The sequence below is a fragment of the Hippocampus zosterae genome, unplaced genomic scaffold (genome assembly GCF_025434085.1).
Source record: "Hippocampus zosterae strain Florida unplaced genomic scaffold, ASM2543408v3 HiC_scaffold_385, whole genome shotgun sequence".
In the NCBI taxonomy this organism is placed as follows: Eukaryota; Metazoa; Chordata; class Actinopteri; order Syngnathiformes; family Syngnathidae; genus Hippocampus; species Hippocampus zosterae.
The window spans coordinates 3,112-15,736 of record NW_026262921.1 but is presented as its reverse complement, the minus strand read 5'-3'; the positions used below and the strand labels follow the sequence as shown (position 1 = coordinate 15,736).

General features: G+C 60.4%; 1 protein-coding gene across 1 annotated transcript; it reads left to right on the top strand.

The window, feature by feature from the left end:
* Positions 1–10,632: 10,632 nt before the first annotated feature.
* Positions 10,633–12,211, top strand: LOC127595073 (uncharacterized). Its single transcript, XM_052056774.1, is given in 2 exon segments — positions 10,633–10,925; positions 11,062–12,211. Coding segments are annotated over 2 exon segments (1,443 nt in total).
* Positions 12,212–12,625: the final 414 nt, after the last annotated feature.

Genomic DNA, 12,625 nt, shown 5'->3' with positions numbered 1-12,625 from the left:
TCCTGCTTCCGCACTGTCGCCAGACGCGATGCCAGGGTCAGAACCGTTTTCTCAGCGAAGCCAGTCTCCATCGCTCGTGCGACCAGGTCATACTCCTCAGGGCCCATGTCCGTAGTGAGCTACTCCCTCAGGACAACACTGCTCTTCGTGAGCATGGCCTTGGCGACCGCGAGAAGGTACCTCTCCGAGCCTTTAAAGAGTTTGCAGGCATTGTCGACAGGTGTGTAGAGACCGTCCGGCATTCGCTCAACCTTGTCGAACAGTCCCACTAGCTGTAGGGCTTGCCAGATCTCTAGGTCGGAGCTGTGTCCCCGGGGGTCAAGGTTAGTCCGCAGAGGGGCCGTCAATAGGTAAGATTTTCGAGGGATAACCGTGATTATCTTGCGCAGGGTGTGTAAGGGGAGCTGTGAGGTCGGTCGTCCTTAGAGCAAGAGTTTTGACCCTCGTTCGGGGAGACTGAGTCTCAGCAGCGCAGTGATGAGGGAGGAACGGCCTGACCCACTCTTCCCGATGAAGGCCACCTTTTGTCCGTGCTCGATGCGCAGGTTTAACATCTTCAAGGTCAGAGGGTAGCCGGGGGCCAGTCGCATCGAAAAGTTTTCGAAGACCAGCGCGTAGGGAGATGACGAGGAAGGTGGGGGCTGGATGATGCTGCGGTACTTTTCCTGTGGGATCTTCTGCAGCCGCACGCATTCCAGCAGTGCCCCCCATTGCCGCGTGCACGTCCAGGAACTGCCGGCTGAAGTTCTGCAGTCCAAGTGCATTTTTGTACAGGTTGGCGGCAGTGAGCCCGTAGCGGGAGGGTGTGACCACGAAGGTGCCCAGCACGAGCAGACAGCAGCTGGAGTTGATGAGCATGGCCAGCACGCCCATCAGGAAGGAGAAGCCGCGGCTGATGATGCTGTGGCAGCAGTACACCCGGGTGGAGCGGTTGACCGCCTCCACCATCTTGCCCTAGAACAAGCTGGCCTGCCGGTACACCCGGATCTGCAGCAGCCCCTCCAGCGTGTCTGCGAACAGTTCGTAGATCCGCTGCTTGTAGGCCTTGTCGGCCTCCCGCGTGCGGAACAGCGTCGGCGCGAACAGTCGTGCTGCCCCCAGCGCCCCTGCAGAGCAGAGTAGGATAGCCGGCCCGCACCACACGTTCACTGTTATTATGTTCAGGGCCGCCCCCAGGAAATAGAACAGCCCGTTGATCGCCTCGACCAGGGCACTGGGCAGACTGAGGTCCAAGCTGGGTCAGTCCGGAGTCGAAGGAACGGAGGATGTCCTCCTCGTGGAAGTCGGCCAGCTGGTGGGGGCGGGCCTTGAGCAGGGCCCGCACCATGCGCAGGTGGATCAGCTCGTTGGCCCGCGTGCAGGAATAGTACACCAGCACCGAAAACAGGAAGTAGCAGATAATGAACCCCAACAGCAGTGCCCCCGCTGTGAAGAAGATCCAGTCGTAGTCCACCTCGAAAGTGAACACCCGCATGAAGAGCATGTAGCAGGGCACCTCCACCCCGCAGAACAGCACTGCCAGCAGCGCCAGGTAGCGGTCGTCCAGCTGCCGCAGGTAGGCAGACAGCGGCACCCGCCCCGGCTCCAGGCCAGGCCCGGCTTGCTCATCGTTGTACTAGAACTCGAATCGACTTTCGAGGTTGGACTGTCTCACTAGTCTAAAGTCCATCGCCTTGCGGTCCCGCTCGATGGCGTAGCGCTGCAGCCGGGCAGTCAGGACTTTGGGGTCAGCCTGCAGGTCCAGTCTCCGCACTCCACCCTGCTCCACTACCAGTCCCTCCTCGCACTGCAGCATCCATTCCAGTTCGTCTGTCACCAGTATCACAGTCCGTCCCCTCAGCAGTCGCCGCACCTACCTGAAGATCAGTCCTGCCTCACAGGCGGGCACCAGGTCGAGGGGGTTGTCCAGCAGGACCACATCAGCATGGGAGTAGCAGGCTCGCGCCAGGCTGATTTTGGCCCGGAGGCGGTTAAGCGTGGCCTTGTCGATCTTTTCGACCAAGGTCTTGCTGGCCTTCGGGAGCAGCCCAAACTCGTAGGAGAGCTGGCAGGCGTCTGTGACCTGGGAAAGTCGCAGGGCGTCGGGGAATTCTGTGAAGGCGATGTTTTCGAGCAGGCTGCCAGGAAACAGCTTCGGGGACTGCTCCACCACGATTACTTGCTGGCAGTGCTTCTAAAGTTTGCCCCGGACCTCCGGCACCGCCTCCAGAATCGAGTAGAGCAGTGAACTCTTGCCGCTGCCCCGACGGCCCATCACCCCGTAGAGCCTGCCCCGGGTGAGGGTCAAGGAGACGTCCAGCAGGCAGGGTCTGGTGAGCCTGCTATCTCCCCAGAAGCAGCTGAATTGGGATAGCTCCACGGGCGGCGCCTGGGCCAGGTCGGGTGGAAGCGGCTGCGCCTGGTCCTTGCAGAGGTGCCTGATCCTAAACAGTTCCAGGAACTCAGTGAAGATCTGGCGGGCCTCGAGCAGGTGGGTGATGCCTGCAGAGGCGAACTGCACAGCCGAGACCCGGAAGCCGATCATCAGGTGCAGAAAGAAGTAGATGAAGGGCTTGGTCAGCTCCTGCAGGTGGTATTGCAGGAACAGGAAGGTGGCCAGGCTTGAAACCACAGCGATGCTCTGGCTCAGCGACTTGTCCAGGCTGTTTATGAAGAAGGCCTTCGTCAGGGCCACCGCCTCTTTCTCCCGCAGCCTGCACAGCCGCCGCTCGATGGCAGGCTCCCAGCAGTTGAGCTTTATGTGGGTAAGGTTGGCCAGCACTTCGCGGGTCAGGGCCACTCGCTTTTTGCGGATCGCGCCCGCCTCCTCCATCAGACTGCGGTTGCGGCGGTAGACGACCACATTGAACACCAGCCCCAGCAGCTGCAGGCTCAACGGCAGAACGCTCCAGTAGACGAAGTGGTTGGAGGCCTCGAACGAGAGCAGCACGCCTGCCACCACGCAGTTCACCGGCAGCAGGATCAGGTGCTTCAAGTAGAGCCACCGCTACTCGAGCAGGGAGATGCTCTTGGCGATGCGGTCGACCACTGCGGCAACGTTGAGGCTGCGGGCCCGGTGCGCGCTAAAGGTCAGGTTCAGCCGGTAAAGTGCCAGCAGCAGAGTCGCCTTCAGGTGCGAGACCAGATAGTCGCTCAGTTCCCGGGCGTTCTGGGTCGGAATCACGTTCAGCAGCTCCTCCAAGGCGTATAGGCCCCAAAACAGGTAGGCCGTGGATATATCGTTGTTCCCCAGGGCCTTCATGGTGTGCAGCACGCACAGCGATCCCCCGAAGGTCAGCAGGTTCTCCAGCAAAGTCAGGCCCAGACAGGTCAGGAATGCACCCCGTTGCATCCGCAGCAGCAGCAGCAACACCGTCACCCAGCTGGGGTCAGTCTCGGCCTCCAGGCGGGCCAGAAACTCGTCTGCATTGCGTTGGCAGTCGAAGCTGCCAGGGATGGTGGGGTATGTGCCGATGGAGCGGTCTCGGAAAGAGGAGTAGGCCCTGCGCATGTGGCGGAACAGAGAGAAGGTGTGGGAGAAGCACATCCAGCGGAGGAGGCAAGGGTGGTCCCGGTGGAAGTCCCGGCCTTCTTGCTCGTCGGCGAGCAGCCACTCGCTTTCCTCCCCAGTCTGCATTACGATGGATCAAAGTCTGAACCGGGCCCAGATCGACCCGTACCGGGCCATCACCTTCTTTCGGGCGGTGGCCTGCTTCACCCCCCGGTTGTAGGCCAGCACCGCGTTCCGCTTGGCAACCATCCCGTCGTGCTCCTGCAACTTCTTCCGGAACGTCTGAACGTCAACTCCCTTCATCTTTTCCTCCGCCATGCGTTCCACGAGCTGCTGCTGCCGCTGGGTGAGGCTGTCATACTGCCTCTTGCGCTCGAGCAGCCGACTGCGCTTGATCTCGAGGTCCAGGTCGAGAGGCTCGCACGGCGTGGAGGTCTTGACCCTGCGGGAGGAGGCGGCCTTTTTGAGCTGCTGTTCCTTGGCCAGTCCCTGGATGCAGGTCAGCCCTTTCTCTGTGAAAGTAAGAATATTCATTAATAGCCAGCCTTCCTATAAAGCCTGAAGTGCCCATCCACTCCGCAGGAGAAGGGCTGTCCGTTACCTCGCCACCCCACTGCCGTCACCTCCCCAGTGTGCCGGCCCTTCACCTACACCTGCGGCTTGCCGTCCAGCATCTGCACCAGGGCCACCTCGCAGCCCTGTCTGCATACCGCCACTCCGTCCTCCCCGAACTGCAGACCCGCTGCCGGCGTGTCAAGCCTGTGCCGGCCAACCTCTTGTAGAGTCTGCCCGTATATGTACAGCAGTCCTTCAGTGTCCAGGCAGAACAGCTCGTTGCGGAAGTGCTACAGCCAGACCGGCTCGGCCATCGTCTTGAGGGTCGAAACCACCCGGTTCGCCCGGATGTCGAAGCAGGTCACAGAATTCTGTTCGTTGGCGGTGTAGAGGCACCAGTGCTGTGCAACCGCGTGGTTGATGCCCCGTCTCAGTCCGGTGTGCATGGAGCCGCACAGGCGGTCGAGCTGTCCTCCGGCGACCAGCTGAGCAGGGTTCCAGATCTGGACGCAACCAGCGTCGTTGTAGCTGATAATTTCGTCACCCGCCCAGAGGGCTCCTCGCAAGGTGCTGTCCTTGACCTTGGCCACCTCGACCGTTTGCAGATGTCCTTCTGCGTCCTTCCGCACCATCGAAATGCAGATCCGGCTGTCGTTCGAGCACGAGAGTATCTGCTTCTCGCTGCGCCACTGCAGACTTAGCAGACTGCCCCTGCTGATGTTCTTCTCTGCAATCTTCGTCAGCCCGCCCCTCGAGGGTTTGCTTCCTTCCGAGGGTTCGTAGACCTGCAGGGATCCTCCCGAAGCCAGGGCGAGCATTCTACCTCCAAACTGTGCGGCCCGGACAGCCCTACTCTCGATCAGCTCGAGGTCGACCTCAAGGCGTGGCAGGTCGGGCGTGGACAGTCTCCGGAGGAGGTCGGGAGGGTCGTCAGGGAGGCTGGCCCTGATGTTGAGCTTGACCTTCTCGTCCTCGCCCGACACGTACTGCGAGTCGATGTTGAGGTAATCTTCCTCCCTGATGGTATCCTCCTCCTTGATTTCGTGCTTGTCCGGCCTGACATCGGGCTCGGTCTTGACCGCCTTGGAGGGCTGGTCCGCGGACTCGGGCTTGGAGCCATCAATGAACCTGGCCACGATGTCCTCGAGGAAATGCTTGCGCCGGATGCTGGTGCTCAGCAGGCCGCACTCCTCCAGGATGGCGCTAATCTCCTCAAAGCACTGCAGCCGGCCTTTTTCGACAGTCCACCCCTCGCTGATATCCTCGATGGAGTCCAGCGTCAGCAGGTAGTAGTACTCCCTGATTTCGTTGCGGCACAGTTCCTCCAGGCCGAACTTGCCCCGGAAGATCTGCATGATCTCCTCCTCGACGGGGTTCTCGACCTGCTCGTACAGCCGCTGCCGCTGCATGCTCAGGTACATCCGCTTGGCCTTCGCTTCCGGCATGAAGCCTCCCAGGATTTCCAGGAAGTTTTCGAGGTTGGCGTACTTGCCAGAGAAGATGAGCTGCCGGAGAGTGGCGACTTCGGCCTCGGGGTCGAGGGTGACGCGGACGCTCTGCTGCAGCTCGAGGAAGGCGCGGAGGTGGCCCTGCCGCAGCAAGTAGTCGAGGACGAGCAGGTTGATCACGTCAGGGCCGCAGCACATCGATTATCCTCGCTTTATGAATGAAGATTTAGAACTCACCTAAGTCCTCCTTACCGGGTTCAAGGTCGAGCCCTATCTCGATGCGCTTTTCGACGCAGAGGGACTCCCCCGCGCCTGGGAACTCCTCCTCGCCCTCGGCGGGCTGCCCGGGCTGCTCAATGTCCTCCGCGTTGACATGACTGGCGCGCCCCCCAGCCCGCCCGACCCCGCCGACCAGCCCCTCGCCGAGGTCCAAGGCCACAACTCCTCGCGCAGGTTCGTTCGGGCCTTCATCTCGCAACTCGAGATAGCCCGCGCTCCAATTTTTTTGGCGTTGGCAGGGCTTGAAGCCGTGCTGCGAGTATACTTCGGCGCAGGCATGGGCTGGACTGTCGTATCGGTACTGGCCTATCTGCTCTGGAACATCGCCCGCACTGCCTTCTACGGCCAGCCGGGCTTCCTGTCCCGCGGGCACTGCCAGGCCTTCATGGTCCAGCGCAACGGCAGGCGCAGGGAGATGCCTGCCCACGAGCTGAGAGTGGGCGACATGGTCGAAGTGCGCAGCGGGGCGGTACTGTCCTTTGATGGCGTGCTGATGCTCGCGCGGGGCGAAAGCATCTACGTCTGTATGCAAAGAAAGTCCTTCAGCAACAAGGTGCCTGCCAGCGGGCGGAAGTAGGATTGCTTCATGCGGGCTGGCGAAGTCGTGATCGAGGGCGAGGGGGTGGTCCTCCTCTGCCGGAAAAGAGAGGAGCTCGACTTCTACCCGGACACGGTCCTAGACGAGTCTATCAAGAAGGTGAGTAGGACTGCGTAAAGCCTGGTGCTGCCAGTGTTCGTGTTCATAACTCTGGCCCGGCTGCTTCTCGGCCTCGGAGACCAGCCGAGAGAGGACTTCATAAACAAGCTGATGCTGCTCTTGAGCTGCTGGCTAGTCTGCTAGTCCAGCCGCCTCTGCAGACAGGTGAGGAACTGCCAGCTGCGGGCTGTTGAGCGAGTCTGGCGCGAGGGGGTTGCCGTGCTGCCCGAGACCTTTCTGAGTGCGGGCTGTCTGACCCATGTGATCAGCGAGCTGTCGGTGCTACAGTCCAGGCCCTTTAAGCTGCAGACAGTGGCTATGCCCGGGGAGCACGTGGCGGAGCTGCTGACCGAGGCCATCCGGTACACCTCTTCGCACCGCGCATGCTTGGCTGATGACCTGAACCTGCTGATCGACGACTTGCTGCAACGCGAGTTCAGATTCAGCGCGGCTTCCGAGCGCAAACTTTGCGACTAGGCCAACGAAAAGGGGTTGGGCGTGTGGGCCAAAGTGAGGAAGTGCAAGCGCTTCCGGGCTTTTTTCAGGGGCTGTCTCGATTCACTCCACAGGTTCAAGCTAATGCTGTCTGGCGGACATGCCATTCCCAGCAGCGCAGAGAGGAACCGCCTGATTGCCAAACAAATCCGAACCCTGCAGTCCTTCTGCGACGAGCTGTTGCTGGTAGGCTTCTGCAACACCTCGGAAGAATAGCTGCTGGACAGCAAATTCTTTGGGGAGGCAGAGTTGGTCTTGCTGGGCATCATCGGCTACTCCAGCATCGTCGACAGGGCCTCGGCAGAGGAAATCAAGCGCCTCAGGGAGCTGGAGGTGGGGGTCCTGGTCACCACCGCCGAGAGCAAGGAGCTAGTCGCCGCCTTCGCAGAGGCCAGCGAACTGCTTGACCCCGACTACCCCAAGTTCGAGCAGGCGCTCAAGGGCAGCGAGCTGCTCGCAGTGTCGCAGGGCGTAGTAGAGCCTAACCTGGGCGGCGAATGCAAGGTCAAGGTCGTCCGCAGCCTGTATCGCACTATCGAGAAAATCAACAACCTGAAGGTGCTCTATGAAGCCGACAGCTAGGCCCGCCACACCCTGCTGGTGGCCTTGAAGCAGGCCAAGTGCAGAGTCCTAGCCGTGGGAAGGTCCTACGAGGATGGGCAGGCCTTCCAATAGGCCGACCTCAAGGCTGCCTGCCAGTACTCTGGCGAAGACCAGAAACTGAAGGCCGGTCTCTACAGCAACTTGCCTCTCAGGGCAGTCAGAATATGTGTGGCCGAGTCCCGCAAGTTCTACAAGAAGATTGCCAACAGCCTTATCGAGTATTTCTGCTGGTTCGTGATCATGCTGAGCCTGCTGGCCTTCGCTAAGGCCGTTTCCCCGGCCTGCGTGTTCATGGCAGGCATTCTGGTCGACCTGCCCCTCGACGACCCCCTCGACGAAGTCTGCAGGGAGGCAGGCGCCTACTCCATCGAACTCAGCAATTCTATCCTTCTTAGGGCTTTACTGCTCTCTCTAGCTATCAGTGTCCTCATGGCGATTGCTGTCTCTACCTGCTCATCGAGTTAAGAGGGTCTGGCAGTGGTCGTGTCGATTGCCTGGCTCGGGAAGGTCACTTTGAGGAGCCGCCCGGCCATGCTCAGGAAATCGATCGCCTTGTGGACGGTGCTGAACTTGGCGGTCGCAGAGCCGCTGCAGGGCACAGCGAGAGTGGCCGGGTGCTGCCTGGTGTGGGGGCTGGCCTACTACCTGAAGATTAAGGACCTGCGGCTGCCCCTCAAATTGAAAATTAGAGTTAGGTGATAGTGTCTTATTTTATCCGAGAATTATTGCCTATTAAGGCTGGTGCTTTGCCGCTTTGTATTAATAATGTTTGGAAGTAGCTTTGCAAGTGGGTCGGCTGGCTGGGGCACGCAGAAGCCTGCGGGGGGCCTTTTTGGAGGCAGCGCTCAGCAGCCCCAGCCCTCTGGCTTTGGGCAGCCCTCGCAGCCTGCTCAAGGAGGACTGTTCGGTAAACCCGGTGCAGCTACGGGAGGATTCGGAATGGGAGGCGGCATGGGAGGTACTGGAGGAGGCTTTGGAGGAGGAGGATTCGGCGGGGGCGGGGGAAGCTATACCCCGAGTGCAAGTGGTGGTTTCGGATCAGGTCAGACACCAACTGCCGGATTCGGGACCAACCCTAATCCATCAGGGTTTGGAGCAGGCACTGGGGGCGGATTCGGAGGAGCTCTGGGTCTGGATTTGGGACAGGCACGGGCTTTGGCGGGACATCAGGAGGGTTTGGTGGGTCAGGAGGGTTCGCACAGCAGCCGCAGCCGCAACCGCAGCCCCAGTCCCAGCCCGGCGGATTCGGGTCAGGATCTACACTGTTCGGACAGCCATCAACTACTACTTTTGGAGGAGGAGGAGGATTCGGTCAAAATCCTGGAGGAACAGGTTTCGGTGGAGGTTCTGGACAAACCGGATTTGGAGGGGCTCAGCCATCTTCAGGATTCGGAGGCTTTGGATCAGGTCAGACAGGAACCTCTGGGTTCTCCTCTGGTTCAACCTTTACCACAGGGTTCGGTGGTTCAGCTTCGCCTGGTTTCAACCCTTCCGCTGGAAGCGGATTTGGAGCTACGACCGGTGGATCCTCACAACCATCCATGTTTGGAGGAGGGACTGGCGGCTTTGGGACTTCTCAGCCTACTTCTGATTTGGAAGCAACCCGTCGACGACAGGATTTGGAGGAGGAGGAGCCACAGGGTTTGGGTTCGGGGCAGGGTCGAGCACGATGTCAGGATTCGGGGCAAAACAGGCGACCCCGGGGCCGGTGGGGATGATCCAGGCAGGCGAGGCGTGCCCTTCCGGAAGAAGTTTGTTCCTGAGAAGAGCCGCAACCCAAGCGTGCAGAGTGGAAAGGACGGCTAATTTCTCATCATGTGTCTGAACAACAGCCAGGACCTGTACGGATATTCGAAATAATAGCTTCGGGCCATGGAGTACAAGAACAAGACTGAAGGCCAGGCCGGCTGGGGCACTGCCGCCACCTCCCCTGCCTTCGGGACTGGCGGCTTTGCCACTGGAGCCGGGCAGACACAGCCTGGCTCCTTTGCCGGTGGAGGGTCAATCTTTGGAGGAGCCGGTGGTGGAACCTCGGGTGGTGCAGCTGGTGGAGGCGCAACCTCGGGTGGGCTGTTTGGGGGTGGGGAGGGGGAGGATTTGGCTCTGGAAGCGGCCTGGGAGGAGGTTCTAGCGGTAGTGGAGGCTTATTCGGAGGGCAAACACAGTCCTCTGCTCCAACCGGAGGATTATTTGGAGGCGGCCAACCTGGAGGTGGACAGGGTCAATCTGGAGGTCTCTTTTCAGGCTCGGGGTCTGGAGCTGGTACCGGAGGACTTTTCGGGTCCAGCAGCGGAGGAGGTCTATTCGGAGGTGGAACTTCTGGAGGCTTCGGCAGTGCTGGATCTGGCTCAGCTGGTGCGACAAGTGGAGGTGGAGGCCTGTTCGGCGGAGGAGGGACTGGAGGAGGGTTAGGAGGGTTCGGAGGAGGATCCGGGGGAGGGCTGTTCGGCTCTACGCCCATGTCGAGCGGACCAGGCATTTCCACGGGAGGACAACCGGGAAGTGTGGGGGGTGGACAGGGTGGCATGTTTGGCATGACGGGAAACACCTTCTCGGCCTCGGACAACAGCACGGTGATAATAATCCCGAGCATCAAGGAGGCGATGGACTAGCGGGAGAACAGGGAGCGCCTGCAGAGCAAGAAGGGCGACTGGGGAAGGCTCTACAACCCTAGCTACAACATCGATGATTACATGGTCGGAGAGCACAGGCGCCATGAAAAAAACAGCCGCAGGAAGGAGATGGAGACTCTCGCCAGCAGCTTGCTCGCCAGCAAGTCTAGCACCCGCCGCCGGGAGACCCACCACGAGCCCCACCCGCAAACCGACCCCCTAAAGGAGGCCATTTCGAAGCGCGATCTGCAGCAGACCAAGCGCAGCTTCGAGCCGCCCGCCTAGAATGAGCAACCAAGGCAGGAAAGCTTTATTCCTATCGAGAAACTGCCGAAAGTGCCTAAGGGCTACAACATAATTCCGAGCGAGGTGCAGCTGTCCCGGAAGCGGCGGGAGGAGCTCGAGCGTGTAGAGCACTTCACAATCGAAAACGAGTTCGGCCGAATCGAGTTCATGGAACCGGTCAACCTGTACGGCGAAAACCTGGAGGAGACGATCGAGATCCGGCAGAATGCCATCGAGATTTACAAGCAGCGTCCGCCAGAGCGAGGCAGGGGACTCAACAAGCCGTGCATCCTCACCTTCCACAACATCGGCAACATCCGGGAGAAGTACAGCCGGATGAGCGACTCGCAGTACCAGGAGTTCCTGGCGAAGCTGGAGGAGTGGATGGCGCAGAACGGGATGAGGGAGGTGCGGGAAAAGCCCTTCGACCCCGAGGTCGGCAGACTGACCGTCACCATCCTGCACGTGGACTGACCTCAATTATCACAGTATCACTAATGTATCATTCGCATAAATTAAATGGAAAGGCTCGAGCTGGTCACCCGGGCCGTCAAGGGCAAGCCCCCCGGCTCGGCCTGGGAGGCACTCCGTCTCCAGGACTACCTCACCCCCGAGGAGGAGGTCCAGCCCTTACCAGAAATACAGGTCTGAATTCCGCTCTGCTATCGAGCCCCTCGGGCCTGCGCTCAACGAGTGCTATGAAAAGGCAGAGTTTCCTTTCGCCCTCCTGCCCAAGCTCCGGAGCTTGAATATCTTCGACAAGTGGCTGAACGCACCTTACGGGCGGCCCTTCTCGACCGGCGGGATTGGGGCCGTGCTAGCCGAGTTGGCGCGGGTGGATGCTGGGCTGGCCACCTTCCTGCTGGTGCAGTGGGGGCTGGTGATGGCCACGATCTAGCATCTTGGTACAGAAGAGCAGAAGAAAAAATATATCCCGCAGCTCAAGAGCATGGAAGTCATTGGAGGCTGGGCCCTCACCGAGCCAGAGATTGGGTCGGATGCCTCCAGCCTGACCACATCCGTCCGGGAAACACCAGACGGCTATGTGATCAACGGTCGCAAGCGGTGGATCGGTAATGGCGACGGCGGGCTGCTGGTCGTCTGGGCCCGCAACGAGGCAACCAAGTAGGTCGAGGGGTTCATCGTTGATACCAAGGACAACGGGGTGACTGCAACTGCCATCAAGCAGAAAGTTCCGCTGCGGATGGTGCAGAACTGCCAGATCGAGTTCAAGGACACCAAGGTCCCGAAGGAGAACAAGCTGCGGACCAGCAACTTCCAGAACGGCACGGCGGTGATCCTCAAGCACTCGCGAGTGTTCGTGTGCTGGCTGGCAGTCGGCGTGGCCCAGGGCGTGTATGACCATGCCCTGCGCTACACTCTCCACCGCAAGCAGTTCGGAAAGTCCATCGCAGGGTACCAGATGATCCAAGAGAAGCTTATGCGGGCACTAGCAAACACCCAGGCCGTTTCACTCACTGCCTTCCGAGTCTCAACGCTTGTGGACCGCGGCGAGGCCAGCATGGGGCAGATCGCACTGGCGAAGGCCTACAACTCGGAGCGGCTGCGGGAGGTGGCGCGGCTAGGGCGGGAGGTGATGGGCGGGAACGGGATCCTGCTGGAGAACTACGCGATGAAGGCGGTGGCGGACGCGGAGGTGATCCACACATACGAGGGCACGTACGACATAAACATGCTGGTGGCGGGCCGGGAGATGACCGGACTCGCTGCCTTCAAGCAAAGATGAGCCCAATAAATAGTAATTATATGCCTCGCCGTGAGTCCTCGGAAGAGTCTGAGAGCAGTGAGGAGTCCACCCAGCCCCGCCGCAAGAAGGTGCCCGACTTCCGCAACCGCGAGCCCCTCGACACCCCGCTCGACACCCTGGTCCTCAACGTCGCCGACTGCCAGTACGAGGTCGTGCGGGCAGCGGCCAAGTAGCTCGGCTTCCGCCTGTCTGCGAACCCCGAGGGCGTGGACTGGGATGTCTACTGGACTGACAATTACATCGACGGGGAGCTGCTCATGAAGATGTGCCAGCACCAGAAGGTGAGCCACTTCCCTGGCATTGAGAACCTGACCCGCAAGAACGCCTTGGGCAGGACCCTGATGCGCATGCGCAAGGCCTTCGCCGGGGAGTACGATTTTTTCCCGCTGACCT